At 35.1% G+C, this 20,318-nt stretch overlaps 2 protein-coding genes across 4 annotated transcripts in view; one reads left to right on the forward strand and one right to left on the reverse strand.

The window, feature by feature from the left end:
• Nucleotides 1-6,322: 6,322 nt before the first annotated feature.
• On the reverse strand, nucleotides 6,323-6,944 carry LOC123318559 (ATP synthase subunit e, mitochondrial). Its single transcript, XM_044905227.1, has 2 exons — nucleotides 6,773-6,944; nucleotides 6,323-6,639 (listed from the first exon to the last, which is right to left on the reverse strand). Exons 1-2 carry the CDS (start codon nucleotides 6,812-6,814, stop codon nucleotides 6,433-6,435), a joined length of 249 nt encoding a protein of 82 aa, XP_044761162.1. The 5' UTR covers nucleotides 6,815-6,944; the 3' UTR covers nucleotides 6,323-6,432.
• A 784-nt stretch (nucleotides 6,945-7,728) lies between these two features.
• The window catches only part of LOC123318560 (glycerol-3-phosphate acyltransferase 3), a 39,557-nt gene continuing 26,967 nt past the window's right edge, over nucleotides 7,729-20,318 (forward strand). For all 3 annotated transcript variants that reach the window (XM_044905228.1, XM_044905229.1, XM_044905230.1), the window contains exon 1: nucleotides 7,729-8,165. In XM_044905228.1, the coding sequence (XP_044761163.1) occupies nucleotides 8,016-8,165 (150 nt within the window). In that variant the 5' untranslated portion in view covers nucleotides 7,729-8,015. The remainder of the gene's footprint in view (nucleotides 8,166-20,318) is intronic.

Raw genomic sequence — 20,318 nt, forward strand, 5'->3', positions numbered from 1 at the left:
AATAATCCAAAGGATTCAAATCAGGTCTCGCTGGCCATAGCACCTGACCACGCCGACCATTGAAATTTTGGTTTAACTAGGCGACAACATTTCGTCCAACATGCGGTGGTGCTCCATCGCTGTGCTGATACCACATACGATTGTATACCAAATCTACTGGAAAATTTAGCAAATTATCGAGATTGTTTTCAAAAAACTGCAAGTACGCATCGGCATTCAAATGATCAGGCAGAAGTTGGATTGGTAGTAATTTTTTGTCAAAGACTCCGCCCCATACATTAATGGAGAATCTTTGTTGAAAACCTCTTCTTTTAAAAGCGTGAGGATTTTTTAGAGACCATACATGTTCATTATGGTAGTTATTTATGCCATCTTGAGTAAAAGTAGCTTCGTCCGACCAAAGCGTCTCCCTTAAGAAATTTCATGCTGCTGAAGAAGCCATTGACAAAAGGGGAGTCAAGGGCGATCCTAGACTGATTTTGTGGGAGGGGGGGGGGTAGTAATTGAAAGAACAATTGAAAATTCTAATTAAGACTTCAAATATCACCCTGTAATTATCTCTAGGTAGCATTTGCAGACCCATATTTTTTTCTTAAAATTGTACAAGGAATCTCTCGTTCTCATTTCATTATAATGTTGTTGTTTTTTTTGATTTTCATATAAAAAATTTAAAAAATCGAATTCGTTATGGGCTCTGGGGGGGGGGGTAATTACTCCCATATCTATGATCTGCATAAGCGTAAATGTCAAATATTGACTCGATTTATATCAAACCTTGGAAACGAAAAAAAATAAAAAATATTCCAGTAATTGTTTTTTCGAGCTAAGTAATTGTGGATGATAATTTCTGAAGTATGGCTGTTAAAATTTTTAAACTTCTATCAAACCTTCGCGTCTGAAGGAACGTTCTGAGAAATAGAACCTTCTTTCCATGGAGGAAAACAATTTTGATTTTCTTCAAGACTTTTAAGGATGTACATGGTGAGTCTTTGGCAGTAGATTCTTTGAAGTCAAAAGAAACACTTTTATCCTTTACCTTTTTTTTAGATGCGGCCTAGATGAAAACTATAAAAAGATATAGCCATTTCATAACGAGCTATGCCACCACTAGCTATTACACTAGACAGTTGTCTAGTGATCCACAGTTGTGGATCTTTTAAACAGAGTTGCATTTAGCTAAGGTACTCAGTTTTTCGAATTTAACAGATATTTTTCATTTTTGATTATCAAATTACACGAAAACGGCGCATTATGCGAGAAATATGAAGAATACTCTATTTCCCAGAATGGTCAAATACCCATTAGTTCAATCTACTTTTAAGAGTTGGGTACTTTAAATTACTGGTCTTTTATGTGATGTAATAGTCATAAGGACCTGGAAGACTTGGGTGGAATATTGTGTTCAGAGAAGATCAATCAATACAATGAAAAACTATATTCCGAAAATAATTCCATTGGATAAAATCGTTTGAGAGATACTGCTCAAAATTTCATTTGCAACAGCCCGTATATTTTTTTCCGATCCGAATTGTACAAAATGGTATGCGATAAATTGTTTCTTTGGAAATCAGGAATCTTCCGTTGCAATATAGGTATGTGCAAGCAAAAGACTCACCCTGTCTAATTATAAATGCTCCCTTATAGTGCCTAAAACCATGAGATGAGTCATGTCCACTCGAGGGATCCACTAAACTTTTTTGACATTCGAGTTAGGAGATCATCTTCCGCAAGTTATATATTCAAAAACGTTTTGATAAATTGGGGTTACTAAATATTCGTAAAATGATTGTTAGTTGTCATCTAGATTGACCAAATATGTTTACCACTAGTCGAAAAAAGTTTCGGTTTTTTTACTGTCTTAAAAAGCCTCAAAAAAATAAAATTGTACTGAATAATAGTAGTCGCGGAATTTGAAAGTTATTTTTCTACTATTATGCACTGTTAATAGAAGGAATACGATCAATTACCAACTTAATAATATTTTTATTTGCATAAAAATGTAGCAATCTAGCTGAAAATTGATCGAGGTCCTAATGTTGATTGAAACAAGAGTTAGCGTTTCGGAAACGTTATAACGAGTGGCGTTTTCCTATACCAGAAACCAATAGGCGCATTTCCACCCAGAAAAGCTATTTTACTGCGTACTTTTATGTGTTATTTGGAAAACTAGAGAATGGTTCTCCCTTATTGCCCATCAGGTTTCGATCATCGGAAAATTCAATAAAAAAGTAGATAGTTGGTGTAGTATAGTTAATTCAAGAAAATTAATATAAGTGAATGAAGATTATTATAATATACAGAAAAATTATTATTTTTTTTAGAGAAAAACTGTTTTTAAAGAAATAATATAATATATATAGGAACAGATTTTATTGCAGTTGAGGTTTGTTTGAACTAAGATTTTTCTGCATACAGTGATATTAACTGCTCGTCAAAAGTAAAGTATATTGAAACTATTTCTCAGGTTAAATTGATAAGATGTCACAGAAATTATGTAATCACATCACCAAAAATATAGAAGTACACATAAAAATTTTCGAAAAACCGAAATTTTTAGTATTTCTCAAATTCACCGTCAATGCAAAGAATGCCCTCGATATGCATCAGGGAAACTACTTGGCATCTTCTCCGTAAGTTGAAAGCAATGTTAGATGTGGAATACTTTTGTTGTAGTAATCACCTGGTGGGTCTATGTGGCAGCGCATTATCATCCAGAATAACGAAAAATTTCGCAAACAGCTGTGTGAAATTGTGGGACTACTCCCTTGATCTTCATCAATATATTATAATTATGTCTGATAGTTCGTGGTTCTTGGAAGTATTAATAAATCCGTTCTACCATCGACACAACGAAACAAACTCCCCAAACCATAATAATTGTGCCTCCTCACTTCTTCGTATATGATTGAACGTATCCACACTCGTTATCTTGCACCATCAGAAGAACGGCCACAGCTGGACTCGTCAGTAAAGAGTACGTCATTCATTTCGCCAGTGTACCTGTTCCACTGCCCACTCTTATGTTTGAGCTTGTGCTCGCGAGTGACTGCAACTAATTAGTCTTAAACAACGTCCCGATACTAGACTGCCATATATCTTAAAAACGTTTGAACATAGAAAAAATTGCTAGGTACAAAATTTGTAGAAAATGTTATGCTCTACAACTTTTATACTGAATGCGAAAAAGATTTGAAGCCCAGGGGGGGAGATAATTCAAAAAAACTGATTTTTGTGATCTTTATGGCCAATTTTTATTGTTTCGGCTTGCTAAAACTGTCAGATTATATTTTCTCCGTTATTCTTGAATCATTAGCTTCAAAATAAGAAAAAACGCCACCGCGTTTTTTTTTACTATTCTGACAGCCTGTCCTAGACAATTCCCCCTATATACAGATCTAATTTTTGGTAGAGGTATGTCCAAGGTATGTCCCCTTGTATTAATCTGACACGCTCGGCTAAATCCCGAATTTCCCTCTTCGGCTCCCCAACTACTATGATTGTAGGTGCTCCTTAATTTTTTGTTATTTTTGCGTCGGTGGAAATTCCCTGGGATATCAGAACCAGTTCAGAATTGCACCTCGAACGTAGCTATTAAAATGTACATGAACAAAATATGATCAAAATTGATAAAAAATTCCACGTTGAACCAGAAAATGTGTCTATAATGCTTATGTCTCTGAAAAAATATGAAGATGATACAGAAAATATGCATCTTCGGAAAACATCAGTATCCTTAACCTTTGACGAGCAGTTTATTTTACTGATCTTGATGAGTAATTCTTAACCAAATCTGCATTTAATGGAAGTTTTTTATAATGATATTATATATTCATATTGAAATATTACATAAATATGTATCTGTGTTGACTTTGAATTTACATTTATTGTGATATAATTTATTCCACATATTTATACTTCATTTCTTAGAGCATTATATCATAGAATATATAAATAAATACCTAATTGCTTATATATAGTGTATAATTTATCCTAAAAACTGGTTTTATTTTGCATATAAATTGTAGATATCATGATTCAAGATTTGAAAGCGTCTGGATTTATCCGTTGTCTTTTATTTATAAAGATTTTTGCAGGCCAAATATGTACGGGTTCGATCTCTCTGTCTTATGCTGCTAAGCTTTTTCTGCATTCGTCATTTGTAATTTATAGGGAAAAAGCATCTTCTAATGAAGATGCCATTGTGATAGCGAAACACGTGTCGTGGTTTAAAAACTCAGTTGGTGAAAATCGTACATTTCTAGAAACATTGCTCTACAACTTCATGTTATAAGAGTTTTCCAGATCTATAGCTAAGAATAAGTGAATTTATTTTCGAGCTGGCCTGTACAAAGAAATGCCAAAAAATCTCAAAAGGCGAAAATCTTTGAAGGAAAATATTTACCTTCATAAACCAAACGCAAAATTGCATGGAGATGCGCACTAGTATTACCCTTTAGTCAATTTTGCATTTAATGTAGTTTTTTTGTATTTTAGTGTGTCTTAATAAACCGTTTTTAGCGATACTTACTATACTATACTATTATTATTTTTTTGTGTATATACAGGGTAGTCCAGATCGTAACCAAGAAATTTTAACCAGGTATTCTACATAAAAAATAAGCCCTAGTTTGTCATATAAACATATGTCGAGAAATGTTTCCTCTCCGGGATAAGGGGTGTTGAAATTATAGAAAAAAAAATGTTTTGTATTAATAACTTTCACACTGTTTGAAATATTTTTATGAAATTTGAGACATAGGTTTTGAGCGTCAAGGAGCACTTTCTGCATAATATCATTCCTTTTCTACCAGTGGCGTCCGTACTGCAGCGAGACTGAATATTTTCAGATAAAAAAATGATGTGCCACATGTTTTTCTGACAATAAAATTTTTTATTTAAATCCTTATTTAATTTGGAGCAAATTCGGTCACTTGACTTCTTGCTGTACGAGGCACTGTTTCCGGTTAAAAAAATAAAACACATTCTCATGCATGAATAAATCGCCAAAATTTGATATGGTAGGTACCTAATAATAATAAGACTATTTTTGCTATATCAAATTTTGGCGATTTTTTCATGCATGAGAATGTGTTTTATTTTTTTAACCGGAAACGGTGCCTCAAACAGCAAAAAGTCAAGAGACCGAATTTGCTCCAAATTGAATAAGGATTTAAATATTAATTTTTGTTGTCAGAAAAACCAGTGGCGTATCATTTTTTTATCTGAAAATATTCAGTCTCGCTGCAGTACGGACGCCACTGGTAGAATAAAAAAGAAATGATATTATGCAAAAAGTACTCCTTGACGCTCAAAACCTATGTCTCAAATTTTATAAAAATATATCAAGCAGTGTGAAAGTTATATAAAAAGCATTTTTTTTCTATATCACAATCTCCCACCATTTCTTGCAACCTTCTGTAAAAAATGCTACTCTTTTTGTCAATGTGCAGTCATCTTTACGCTTTTTTGTTCTCAAGATATAGTAAATCTTATCCAAAAACTGTAATGTATTAAATTTCATTCGAATTTGCCAAATATTGAAAAAACTGTCGTAAATTTACTGGATTTTGGAGGCCTTGTTAACAAGCGTGAGCGTCTTCGGAGCTTATACGCGCTTGTTATGTGCCTGCTTAGATTTAAAAAAAAATCGGATGTTTGCGTATCTGCAAAAGTTGCGGCGCTTCTAAATCCTCAGTTGAAGCCAGTGTTATAAATCTACTTCTGATCTGCTTTCAATGTGGATCTACATTTTATATTATCACCACTTAAAAAGGCAAATGTAGGTCTAAGAAGGATTTACCTGCATCTTGTTGAGGACAATGCATTTTAGGACGTAAGTTGATGGAAAATGAATTTTTCTTCTGAAATATATCAATTTTGAATCCGGACATCCTGTATATCCAAACAACAAAGTGATAGTTACATAACATTTGAAAAAATTCTGTTTTTTCTTATGTTGTTGTTGGGGCTTCTAGAGACATAGGACTCTATATCATTAATACAGCGGTAGCTACGCCTCTGGTTTCAGAATAAAGAGTTCGTTAATGAATGGACTATCATGATTTGATAGGAAAATCATGTTCTTCAAGTTCAAAATTACATAATCGATTGGAAAAGGGTCGTTATGTATCTGCCGATAATGCCATATGAAAAAGTTTATGAGAGTTTTTGTGCTAACTCACTCCCTTTCAATTCAAAATGTTTCATGAAATCCGTTTTTGTGATCATTGAAACAAAACTATGGGCACTTTAACAATTAGAAGAGTAAATAGAAGGTGCACGTGATATTTATATCATGCGCTGTGGTGCTTGAATCAATTGGTAATAGTTGAACCTATTTATTTTGTGGATATCAAATGTTTATTGTAACACATTAAACTATTTGGAACACTTATTTAGACTTCATTTTCTACTGGTATTGAACTGAGTACTTCAAGCGACTGCCTTGGGATTCATAAGGGCCTCTAATTCTTTCATTTCTTTCTCCTGTCGTGCCTTATTCTCAATAAGCAATTGAGCCTCCCTAGCTTCTCTATGTTGTTCTTCGATTTCCCTGAGCCGGGCTTCCTTTTTAGAGAACCTTCTTTGATGGAAAGCTCCATAAACAACACCAACAGAAAGTAAGCTCCATCTTGCAAACTGAAAAATTACTCGTGCTAATCCAACAATGAAAAATGATAATGTTATACAATAAACGTTGAAAGTAGAAATAGAATGTTCTCATGCCCATCACAATTACATAATCAAGTTAACCCATTTTGAGTTTTCGTACCTTGATTAATGGAGCTACCTGAACTGGTGGTGGAAGGGACATAATTCACGTTTTGAAAATTTTCAATATTTTCAAATTGGGGGCTCTCAGCACCTTGGTTTGTGATAAATTTTTAAGTGAAGATTGCAAGTCCTTCACAGATTCTCTGTCATAGACAAACGTAACAAGTTAGGTTAATCCAGAGACAACCTGTCTCCGGGTTAATCATTTGATTTTGACACATGAAAGAATAATCTATGATGGGGATATGCTTCGTTAAATTATATTACAGGCCAACCTGATTTCAAATTACTTTTGCAAAAGATCATTCTGAGTAGGGATGGCTGATCCAAACAATTTCATGGATCAGTTCCGACCTGATCCGGTCCAGAGATATAACTAGTCCAAAGATCAGTTCCAGTCCAGTTTCTAGTCCGGACATATTGAAATTGGCTAGTCTATTCCAAAACTCTAACGTCAGTTGTCTACTCCGCGATCCAATTCATAATCCGACAATCCGAACTCGAACAAGTCGAACAACTAGTCGGCTGGTCCATTCTCTGTCTCGAGTCCTCCAGTCCGTAACTCCAGAATCTGTTTTCGTTGCTCGTTCTCGACTCGATTCAAATCAAAGTAGAGCGTACGCGTACAGCGATACAGCGAACTGACACTGGGGGTCGCGATCCGAACCGAATGGACTGGTACTCGTACCTGATTAAATTGTCAGTAAGGATCAGTTCCATTAGTCCGACCAGCCGGACCTGTTCCAAAGTATCAGTTCCGCGTACGCTTAGCCATCCCTAATTCTGAGTTTGCGAAGATTCGCGTAATAGGAAAGATTAACCTCCTCTTTGGGTCTTTGGTTTTGGTATTAATCTTTCTCACAAACATTATTGTCGAAATATTCTATGCGTAACTGATTCACTCATCTTCTGTGGCGTAGCATGTAACCTATAAATCTGACAGATGCGTCAACATTCTTAACAACAGACAGCGATCTTCTAATAGTTCTATCAGCTAGGCAACTAAATCTCTTCGAATTGTTCAGTGTTAAATTCTTAATTTTGCCGATGAAAAGACAGATAACGATTTGTTCAATTGAAATTATTTATTTCAAGATAAGATATATCGCCAAGTAATTCACAGATAAGTGCACTCGGCTTTTGAAATTCGAACACACTTTAGAAAGTGGAAAACTTCGAAACGTTTCCGCTAGTGATGTGTTGTATTTTTCGGTGAAATTTGGCCCAGAAAGACTAAGGAAATGTGGATCCTTTCAACCCTTTCCTTTTTAGTTTCAGTATTAATCACTCCTTTCTTAACGACTTTGTTGTGTATAATATTTTTAGCAGCAATTGGGAAGTCGATTGGGGTGAGGAGATTATATGTTAGGATACTGCTTATGATATTTGAGGTAAGTAATTTTTTTATTTTTCTGAGGAAATCTGTTCGGAACATTAGCTTAGCATTTACCTTTTTGTGTTACCTATGTAATAATATAGATTTTCATAGTAGGTAAAAGGGATACAAATTAATTAGAATTCTTTAAACATTTCCTTATAGCTGCGTAATTATCGGGAAAATAATATTGAAAGTATTGATGCTCTTCATAGCTCCTCTGTTGAATTTGTTTAACTTTCGTTACTTGGAAGAGGTGTCATCTTATATGTAGGTATATTGTATATTACTGAAAGAAAGTGGAACAATTGTTGAATATTTTATAGCAATATTTTCTTTCATCGAAGCTAAACTGTCACTTTCCTATTTTGGAATGAAAGTTTTTTAAACCTATATCCAGAAGGGAAATCCTTTACAGATATAAGTGGAAACTCCTAATTATTGCGATTTAAAATTACCTACAGCTGTTGATCTTGCCTTATGTATTGGGTAGTAGAAAATAAATCATCAAAATAACTTTTGCAACCGATCATGTATAAATGCATAAAACTCAAATTATTATAATTGGTATAGCAAAATGAGGAATGAATTTTGGATAATATTGAATGATAGATTGCATCATTAATTTTTATAGAAAAAAAGAAAAAGTGTTTCCTGTTGCTTTAATAACTATAACCATATTTCTCACTATGTTAAGTTCTGTTCGGGATGCAGCTTATCGTCATAATTTCATATAGTCCACCCTGAAATATTGAAAATATTAATTTTTGTAATAAAAAACCGTCCTGCTGATGAATATTAACATTATCAACAAGTGTTACGATCTGAATTGAACTAGCCAATTTGCCATCGTCAGAGCTACTAAACGGAGAACTTTCTACCGAAGAAAAGCAGACAATTTTTGTTATAGATTTCAGAAAACGTTGAAAAATAAATTCCGCGAATTGTGATGAGCGTATTTTTCAAATTTCTTTTTTGTTGAATAATCTTTCGCGGTGATGTTGTCAAGGCTAGAAATTAAAGGTAAAAAAACAGGTTTAAGAAAATAGTGGGAGTTATGTATTTTGTTCCGAGCCATTCTCCCTATAAACGAAAAGAAAAGAGAGACGCCTATCGATCTCTTAATTATTTTAAAACAACCAGATAGTCATAATTCATGAACCAAAAAAAATTCAACCAAAATTCTAAGACAATTCTTTTCACCATTGACTGGTCATTGAACTTCCGAGGTACTTTCTAACATTTATACGCAGTGAGTCAGATGAAATTACTCATTAATACTTTTTCTTCATGTTGAGATGAAAAGTTTGGAAACACCCATTTTGAGATACAGATTGTCGAAAATATGTAGGAAATCAAAATTAATGAATAAATGTAAAATTCAGTTTAGGTCTTATGCGCCCCATCCTCTATCAGTTTAACTGAAGATTATAAGGGTGCTTTGGCAGTGTTTCGAACATATCTACCGTGTGATCGAAAATTAAAAAAAAATTGTTGATATGAAATAAGCAGAGCGTTAAATTTTGCGTCATTTCTGACTAACCACTTTTATTGTACTGGTCCTCAAAGTTTAACAAATTTGGGAATTATTTTAACACTTGTTTTCTGAAAGTGTCTTCTAAAATGACCTAATAATGATGAAGACGTTGTGGACCATTAAATTTTGCTTTTAATGGAATCAAGAGCGGTTTCGATGTTCCGATGGTCAGAGGAGGGTGAGCTGTGTACTACGTGGTACTATTAGGCTTGTTCCGAGGCTTGTTCCTTGTTCGTGGAGTGGTTCACACCGGTTGTGAACTGTACAGAGCAAGCGCAATTCCATTTTAGGGTAGCGAAAATCCATTTGCGCTTGCTCTGTACAGTTCACAACCGGTGTGAACAAACCTAATAGGTTTTATAACTCGCGTACCCCAAGGTCAAATTATTGTATTTATACTTCCAGTCTAGCCCTCGTTCTAACCCAAACAAATATTCGAAAAAACGTCGCAAATTTTAGAACTACAGAATTTTCCATTACTTTTCTTGTTACTGCACACGGGCAATTCTGAAGTCTTCTTGATTTCACAGTCACATCCTCATCATCCTCATTTACTTTTATCTTTAATAACTTATTTTGGAAGATATTTCCAGAAAACTGGTATTGAAACGAATATTATTCTGAAAAATTCTAAGAAGAATTGAAAATACGGGATTCTAAGTTACTAGTAGAGAAATAGATTTTTATTAATAATAGTTTTTGTTGTCTTCGAAGTACGAGTTTTCTCACAAAGTGCTTGTTAGTGGGCAATTTTCCATATGGGGAGAGCCAGTTTGTCTTCAACAGGAACAATCAGAGATCTCACTTGTGTTGTGTTTGTAAACTAGAGCATAGTACATAAAAATTTTCTCGTAATATGGACTCGAAAATGCCATGAACCCTCGACAAACATTGTGATAAAGGTTTATCTGCCTCACATTGGATTACAATAGGAAATATACTAAACTAACTAAACTGAAGCATTAAATCAATAGTAGTGGCAAAAACTTCAAGGGCAGCGCTGGAGCCATGTTTGCCATATGCTCGGTAGTTTTGAGATTTTTGGAAGTCGTGAAAGGTGATTACCTTTTTTATGGAACTTGTCAAACTAGCCTGCAATCTTTCAGGTTGTTTGGATGAAATCTTCGTACGAAATTATCTCTTTAAATTCCCAGGAAAAAACAGTGCTGACGTAAAGTTGGATATTCCTTTATTCATGCATGACTGATCAATAAAGATGAATATCCGGAGGATTGTTACTATTTGTGGAATTTACTTCTCTTTTTATGAATGCGTGTATGATAATATAAATATGGGAATTCGTAAAAAAACAAATTGGGCGTGAGAACGCGATAGACTGAAATCAAAAGAGGGTCAATTGCATTCGCTCCAATCATTTAGTGAATTGTTGAATAAATCACTGGAAATTGTTATTATGGAAATAATTCAAGACACCGGAAAAAACTAATTATGAGCACGCTCCCCAGTTGGTGATCAATTCCAAGAGATCCTTATCCTAAGCAAAGGTTGAGGTGCAGGCAGTGCAACAAGACTAGGGACTAAGGGTTAAGATTTAATAATAATAACTAGTAGGCCAGGGGATACATCTTTTCTGACCGATTTGCCTTGAATCCTAATGAAATGAATTTCATGAATACCTAGGCAAAAAACACTCCAGTCCATGATCGGTGCCAACCTCACTTTTGTTAGTATATCGTCAAAGTGACGTGAATTCTCTCTTTTGGTAAAGTAAAAAATATCAATAATAACAAAGGCCAACAAAATGAAAAAAAAAATTGGTGCCGGAAATCTAACATCTGATTTTAGATGTTTTCAATGTGCTGATTCCAAAAATGCCACTAGATTTTTTCTATCAGCTCTAGTTTCTGAGATACACGTTACAGGTTAAATGGTATATTTTTTTCTGATAAAGGACAACAAATAAACATTAAATTAAACATAAAACATAAAGGTAACAAATATGGCTCAATTCCTATTGGTCATTCTACTATCTAGTACCATGAAGGAAGAATATGAAACAATAGCATTAGTTTTGAGAAAAATTAAATACGAAGAACATCAGTCGTCAATTTGTGTTGATTTAAAAATGATTAACTTCCTCCTTGGACAGCAGAGTGGTTATACAAAATATCCTTGTTTTTTGTGCCTTTGGGACAGCAGAGCTAAAAATGAGCACTGGGTTAACAAAAATTGGCCTTCAACAGATGTCATGATTCAAGAAATACAAAACGTGATCAACGAACCTTTGGTTCCAAGAGAAAAAATGTTACTTCCGCCCTTGCATATCGAGCTAGGCCTAATGAAGCAATTTGTGAAGGCTTTAAATCGAGATGGAAATTGTTTTGGGTATTTGTCACGTAAATTTCCTGGCATTAGCACGGAAAAACTAAAAGCTGGTATATTTGATGGTCCTCAAATAAGGCAACTTGTTAAAGATCCACAATTCACCACATCAATGAACGAGACTGAATCTAACGCTTGGAGTTCATTTGTTCAAGTAGTACAAAATTTTCTTGACAATCATAAAGCAGAGAATTACGTAGTATTAGTGGAAACTATGCTTTCAAATTTTAATATTCTCGGCTGTAACATGAGTATAAAAGTTCACTACCTCCACAGCCACCTAGATCGTTTTCCAGAAAACTTAGGTGATTGTAGTGAAGAACAGGGGTAAAGTTTCCATCAGGATATTAAAACTATGGAAGATCGTTATCAAGGACGATGGGATAGCCACATGATGGCGGACTACTGCTGGAGCCTTCAGCGAGACTGCCCTAGTAAACTCCATTCTAGAAAATCGTATAAAAGAAAATTTTTATGTGATTAGTGACTAATGTAATTATGTAAATTAAGTTTTTGCAATAAATACTTAAATCCATGTGTCTTTGTGTTTTTCAACTGTCAATAGTAATATTATATATTATAATAGTTATAACGTAAATTATATACACAATTTTTTAAAAAAATCTCAAAAACTAGATCTGATAGACAAAATCTGAGAACTTTTTTACATTCTGCATCCAAAAATTACTCAGAAACAGTTAAAAAATCGCAGGCACCAAAATGTGTGTTGGCCTGTGTAATCTATAGGTTTTTTTTCGTCTTTTCCTATCTGACTCCAGGGTTTAGGGAGTTTCTTGGTACGGTCTGCATATTCGACTTTCATTTGATTTTTTCGCGACCGGCGAGTCGCTGCGGTTTTGACAAGTAGACAATTTTCCGAACCCTATAAATTAGTTGATTTTCCCCCATCGCCTCTGCAACTCGTCGCTCACGAAATTATATACCGAAAAGTTCAGCTGTAGCAAGAGCCTACGACAAGAATTCATTCCTTTTGATATCGTGCAGAGCAGGGGTTCTCGAACGTTTCAACTTTCGGGCCATAATACTTCATTGAATTTCAAGGCCAAAGGCACAACCTAGCTTTTATCTATATTCATACAATGTTTTAAAACAATTTCAAGGTCTCCTTCTCCTTAATGAGAATCAAAAAATTCCGTTGAAACGGTTCATTTGCATTTCCTCTTGAGAAGGGTCTTCACCGTTTTAGTGTTCAGTTCAGGAATAAGCATGCTAGAAATACTGCTAGTAGTGCGATAGGAGCGTTGATGGCGTGCAGAAATCTATCCCTTAAGACTAAGGGCTGTAACCCTAAAATACTGCGATGGATGTATGTCATGATTGTGAGACCTACAAACTATATAGCAGTAGTCTGGTTTGCTGAAGCAGAGCTGACGAACACGAGAAAAATACTCGACAAGGTACAAGGGCTTGCCTGTGCGCGAATCAATGGAGCTATGAGAACGTGCCCAACTAGAGCACTTGAGGTCATCACAGATCTCACTCCTCTACATCTGTGACAAGGGCTGCCGCTGGGACAAGCACCAAGTGTACACTATTGTTAATCTCCTGCTCGAGAGTTTTTCCGGAGTGGACATAAACCTAAAAAGAAGCTTGTAACGCCTTTTTCTCGGGGTACTCGAGCGCCAGCTGGTAGCTACGAGCCGAAGACAAGGTTCCGCGATGTCTGGGGTGTTAGCGACAAACAGTGAAAGTCAAAATCAACGTATACAAATTATATTTGTCGATTCGTACAAGGAAACACAAATGGCACTATTACATAATCCGTACAGTGAAACACTCGATATAATGGGTTAAACGGAAACAGTCTACTTCATACACTTGAAACAGGTTTATCTCGGAATTAGATACAAATGACAATATTAGTGAATTTACAGAGCAAAACGGGCGGAATGAAACAGGGGATCCGATCTCAAACGTGATACGGGATTTACGTGTTCGCCAGCCAGAACCCAAGACGCACACCTAACGGACAAGTATCGGACCTCAGCCGGGCTAAGGGATGAAACAAGACGGCACAGACTCACGACAGCTCACCCCCCAGGTGCGTTCTGCACCCCCTGAGTATCCACGCCAGCGGGGTGCTTTAATAACAGCAGAGGTGAGCGTTGGAAAACAAGGGAGGAAAGAAGATTAGCCATTCCATAGTGCGTTCTGCACCCCCTGAGTATCCACGCCAGCGGGATGCTTTACTAGCAGTAGGAGTGGACGTTGGCGAGTAAGATATGAAGGAAGTTTTTGCCACTCTAAAGTGCGTTCTGCACCACCTGAGTATCCACTCCAGCGGGGTGCTTTACTAGCAGTATTAGTGGAGCTTAAACTGTGGTATAGGAAGGGTAGAAAGGGAGGCTGAAGTTAAAAAAAAGGAGTGTCGTCTTACCTATGGTTTCGGTATGGGCACTTGCAATCGGAAATTTAAAACTACCAAATTTAATCTTCAGGTTGATATTATTAAAATCTACAACTGATGCAACGTATTCATCTTTAGCCAAAGAAGATAACGAACATTAACTCCCTTCAAGTTAGTGCATATTATGAGTCAATTTTCTTCCACAGCAAAAATATCTTTAATCTTTAATGCACCTCACTCCATTTGCTAACCGTCGTCTGAGGGGTGACCTGATAACAACTTATAGAGCCCTTCACGGCTTGTTCAACGTTGATGTGTCCCATCTCTTTTGCCTTAATGCTGACTCTCGTCTGCGTGGCCACAACTTCAAGCTGACGAAGGAGAGGTTCCGGTCCACCAGCAGAGAGTTCTTCCTCCCTAACGGGGTTTTTAATTCCTGGAATAGCAGGATTCCACAGCAGCAGTGAACGCCCGCTCTGTGAATGGCTTCAAGAGTGCTATGGATAGATGGTTCGCCAGTGTTTCTTCGTGAGACTACTGTGAAATTGTATGTGTGTTGTGTACATTTCATTCATCTCTTGTTTTTCTTTTCCACAATGTCAACTCGTATTAATTTTATTTTTTATATGAGTTTATAGATTACAATCTCAACTCTTGTGTATATTCTTAATAATAATAATAATAAATATATTTAAAAACTGATCTCTTGTATTTTCCATGCAAATAACTAGTTTTGGTATGCCTTCAATCAGTTTGTATAAACTTGAATTATGTTCGTCACATATTTGCGACTTCATATTTTCCGAAGTGATTTGACATTGTGATGAAATACGTAACAACATAGCGCTGATTTAAAACCCAAAAATGTTTTGACAAGCGTCATAACCCAACATTTTCGTACTATACAGACTGAAATGTGTCAAATTTACATGGCCAACCGAGTGCTAAAATAAAAGTGAATGGGGTATATCTGAAGCCATTCTATCAATAAATACTTTGATCGCAATTTCTTCATAATTTATTGCTTATTCTACTTGGCTATCTTGCACGGTGGGTAAAAAGGAAAAGTTTTTGTGAATAGAACATAATTGATTATCGTTTCATCGGTGGAAAGTTTATTATTTGTACTGTCAGTAATTTTCATCAAAATTTTCAAATACTAACCGAACCCTCGTATTTTATTCGAATACCTTATCCATGAGACCAGAATTTTGAACAAACGATTACTTAATAATCGTAGAGATATGCATATTTCGAAATCGTTAAATCATTTTCCAAACGAGTGATTCCGAAACGTTTTTGTTCACCTTAGGCATTTCTATCCGCTCCCAAGGTTGCGATGCTCGATATCGTACGGATTTTTCGATAACTCTCTTATGCTTGCCATAGTTTATTCATTATCTATACGGTCAAAGGTCGTCCATTAGTTTCGTTCTTTTTTTATATCTGGATTTACCTGACGCCCCTGACGGATAATAACTAAATGATTGCATTTCCGCAATGATGGTCCATGATCTTTTTAAGATCGTTTTCAGCGAATTATTCTAGAATTTGGATTAAAAAAACTTGTTGCACTTTGTCCGTCCTCGATTCATTATTAAAACTAGACAAACCTTCCGTCCAGTCTTCTCTTTCAAATCAAATGAGTATTCTACTCGAAATCCATTTATCTTATAGAGGAAATATTTTTTCTTGGAAAACAAGTTTTGAGACACAGACTACAGACTCTCCATATATTATAGCAAAACTTTATCAAATCAAAATTTTTCTGCATAAATCCTTCTTCAATTCAAATTGAACAGTTAACCTACATACAGTTTATAATGCAGAGTTATGTTAATTTTTCGAAGGGTACACTTTTTATTCAATTCGAAATTTTATTAGAACTGAAGACGAATGTACATATACTCCATTCACTTTTATTTTAGCAGTCGGTTGGCCATGGAACTTTGACACATTTCACTCAGTATAGTACGAAAATGTGGGGTTATGCCGCTTGTCAAAACATTTTTGGGTTTTAAATCAACGCTATGTTGCCCGTTCTACGTAAAAGTTTCTGTTATTACTTATTTTATCACAAAGTCGAATCTCTTCGGAAAATATGCGACGAACATAATTGAAGTTTATACAAACTGATTGAAGGCATACCAAATCCAGTTATTTGCATGGAAAATACGAGAGATCAGTATAATATCATAATATACACTAGCTTGAGGAGAGTTAATGTTCGTTATCTTCTATGGCTAAAGTTTGAATACATTACATCAGTTGTAGATTTCAAAAATATTAACCCGAAGATGAAATGCATATGTTGCAGTGGTTGGGAATGGGTAGATATTCAAAAGAATGTTAAATTCTTCAACAAAAATCATCTTGCATCAATATAAGTAAAAGGAATTAAAGGAAGTTTCAAGTCAAGATGAACTTCACCTTTGAACAAAAATTTCACATGAATAAACAATTAACAGGACAACTGGCGCGTATTTGTGGGTGTTCATCTTAATGCATTGATATAATAATAATAATTAGGTATATATTGGTACCTTAAGACATTTACAATGCATAGGACAAGTCAAATGAAAAATAGAAAAATCAATTTTCGGGAACTTATTCTACGATAACATTCATCGAAAATCCTGTAGTAAACTTTTCGCATTCACTCAAACATAAAATTCTCAAATGCCACCACTTTTCTGGGTCTCCCAATAGAAGGAAATTCTTTGTCATCCTCTTCATTCACATTCTTTCTGATTGTGGAAATATTCAGCTGAAATATAAGTCGTTTAGATTTAGATGAAACATTATATAAATTCTCTTACATTGAATATGTTCGCTACCGTCTGACGTATTGTGGATTTCAGAATATTAGGGTATAACTATTTGAATGAGCGGACCTGAATTTTAAATAGCACTTCCTGAAATCCTGTCTCTTTTTTCAATCACTTTCGGCATTTTCGTAATAAAAATTGTTATTAGTTGTGGCGTTATCACATTAACGACATTTCATGAGTGCCAACCTTACTCCGTTCTAGTTACAAAAACTTGAGAAAATTATTTCATGGCCAACCGACTGCTAAAATAAATGTGAATACAGTATAGATATATGGTTTCATGGGACTCATGATATTCGTTTTGGATTTATTGATAATGTTCTGAAGAGATGGTCCAACGTTTGAAGAGCTATTAGTGTAGTTTACCTCTATACAGGGTGAGTCTTTGACCCTTACAAATATTTCATCAGTAGATTCTTGTGGTCACAAGAAACAATTTTTTCTATAATTTTTTCCGATTCGGCCCTTATAAAAAGATGAAGCCATTTAAAGTTTTTATAATGTGCTATGCCACTCTTGGAAAAACGCAATTCCCTTCAGAATAACAAGCTAAATCTATGACACTACACATCTGAGGATCTTTTAAAGATCGGTACCCAATTTTTCGAATTTCACAGATATTTTTATTTTTGAATATCAAATTACTCGAAAACTTCGAATTGTGCTCTTTGAATTGTTGGTATTTTTATGGTACGTAATGAGAAAACTAGAAGACGTGGGTGATATCTTGTGTTCGGAGATAGTTGATCAAATAAATGAAAAACTATGTTTAATATTTATTTCATTCGATAAATCCGTTTGTGAGGTAGAACTGAAAATAATTTTTTTTATGGTTCTTTCAAACCAAGCCGATTCGGAAGAAATGGTAAGGGGAAAGAGTGTTTCTTTTGACCTCAAGAATATACTGTTGAAATATTTGTACGAGTCAAATACTCACCCTGTATAGCTTCATTGCTCTTTGTGCCAAAAAATTTGGAATATCTAACTTGGAGATCTTAATACAAACAGAAAGTTGTCAAAAGCTCGAAGGCGGTGTTGCCAAATTTTGAAGATTAATAGTTTCCTCACTTTTATCAAATGGAATACTCTATAGTTGGGGAGCCGAAAAGGGAAATTCGGGATTTACTCGAGCGTGTCGGATTAATATAAGAGGACATACCTTGGACCCTGTAGAATACCCCTTACAAAAATTAGACCTGTATATAGGGGGTATTGTCTAGGACAGAATGTAAGAATAGTAAAAAAAAAACGATCATTGTACATACTCGAGCGTGTCAGATTAAGATATATGTGGTTAATTACATGTTGAAAAGTACATATTCTCTTAATCTGACAATTTAAGCGTGTCGAAAAAGTTGCCAAAAAAAAAACGTCACGTGTACATTCTCGAGCGCGGTGGCGTGTTTTCTCATTTTGAAGCTAATGATTCAAGAATAACGGAAAAAATATAATCTGACAGTTTAGCAAGCCGAAACAATAAAAATTGGCCATAAAGGTCGCAAAAATCAGTTTTTTTGAATTATCTCCTCCCCTGGGCATCAAATCTTTTTCGCATTCATTATAAAAGTTATAAAGTATAACATTTTTTACAAATTTTGTCCTAAGCAATTTTTTCTACGTCCAAACGTTTTTGAGATACATATATGGCGATCGATGCGAGGTGTTTAGCGATACATGCTGAAGCGAAAATTCATTCGTTGGAACATAGTACATTTCTCGGTACATTCTAAGGTTCAGTCAGAGACAACACTAACATTTTCGTGACTAATTTCGACATTGTCATCATAGAAATACCTTGCCATTTTGAAAATTGGATGAATGTAGATTAGACTGCGATTCTACATTGATCTTGGCTTTTCGCATGTGTGGCTAAGCTCCTCGCCCTTATCGCCCTCTAACTCGAGAACGATTAAGAGTATATAGAATTGCTTCAGACAAAAGTTGTGTAGGATTTTATTATCTACAACTTCCATAATGAATATAAAAACTATTAAGAGGTACAGGCAGGGGAATATTCGAAAAAAAAGCATTTTTATCATCTTCAAAGTGTCAGATTAAGAAAACCCCCCCTAATTAGTGTCAGATTAATGGGTCAACACGTCTACAACACCGAGATTAACCATCTGTATGAAAATCTGACACACCCGAGTATGTACAAGTAACGATTTTTTTTACATTTTCAAAGGACTGTGACCTTCTGTCACGTCCCAATTGTCAGTCCCTTGAAAAGTAGTTTTCATTTTGAATATAGTTTTTCTGTTTTATAGCAACAAAAAATATGATCTGAAAAATAAATTGTAAATGTCCTTATTAATACTATTAATGTGTGTGATTGAACAAAATAAATTTATTGTGTGTGAGGAGGATAATGAAGGAGAAGTACATATGTGGATGTGACTGTGAAATCAATTTGAAAAGATACCACCGTTAATATCTCGACCTCAATGCAAAGTCAGAAAAAATTTGAAAAAGAGATAAACTTTCAAATTTTCAATCGAGTTGAATTCGGAAATTAGAGAATATTTCAAATAATATGACGAATATCTATTGTCTCATTCAAACAGGTTGTGCCTCAATTTTTCGGCATCTTTTCTTGCCACTGTTCGATCACGCGTGCAAATTAAATCATGTATGGCGAAACATGGTTGCAGAGAGCTCTGGAAACGGGAACTTCAATCTACGTACCCTAGAACTGGTCATTAGTAACACGATTGTTTTGAAGTATCAGTGAAATCATTGAACTTGGATTTTGGACCGCGGATTCGCTGGGCTGGGTCATGCATGTATAGCGCACAACCTCATGCGGAATTCCAGTGATACCCGAGAAATCTGATGTAATTAGAGTCTTGATTTGAAATAGGCGTTTGAGGTAGTTGAAATGAAAAACAAGACTTTATATGCATCCTGAAATTCATGCTTTTTTTTGGCAAAATCGGAAGATATTCAACCAACACTGCTAGGCTTTCAGACAAAAATTCTCAATACTTTACATACAATAAAACTTGAGCACCACTGGCAAAGAGCTTCTGAGGTACACAATAGTTTTGGAGATGTTCGCACCGATATTTCACAACTAGTGACTGTGTTTCA

The sequence above is a fragment of the Coccinella septempunctata genome, chromosome 8 (assembly GCF_907165205.1).
Source record: "Coccinella septempunctata chromosome 8, icCocSept1.1, whole genome shotgun sequence".
Lineage (NCBI taxonomy): Eukaryota > Metazoa > Arthropoda > Insecta > Coleoptera > Coccinellidae > Coccinella > Coccinella septempunctata.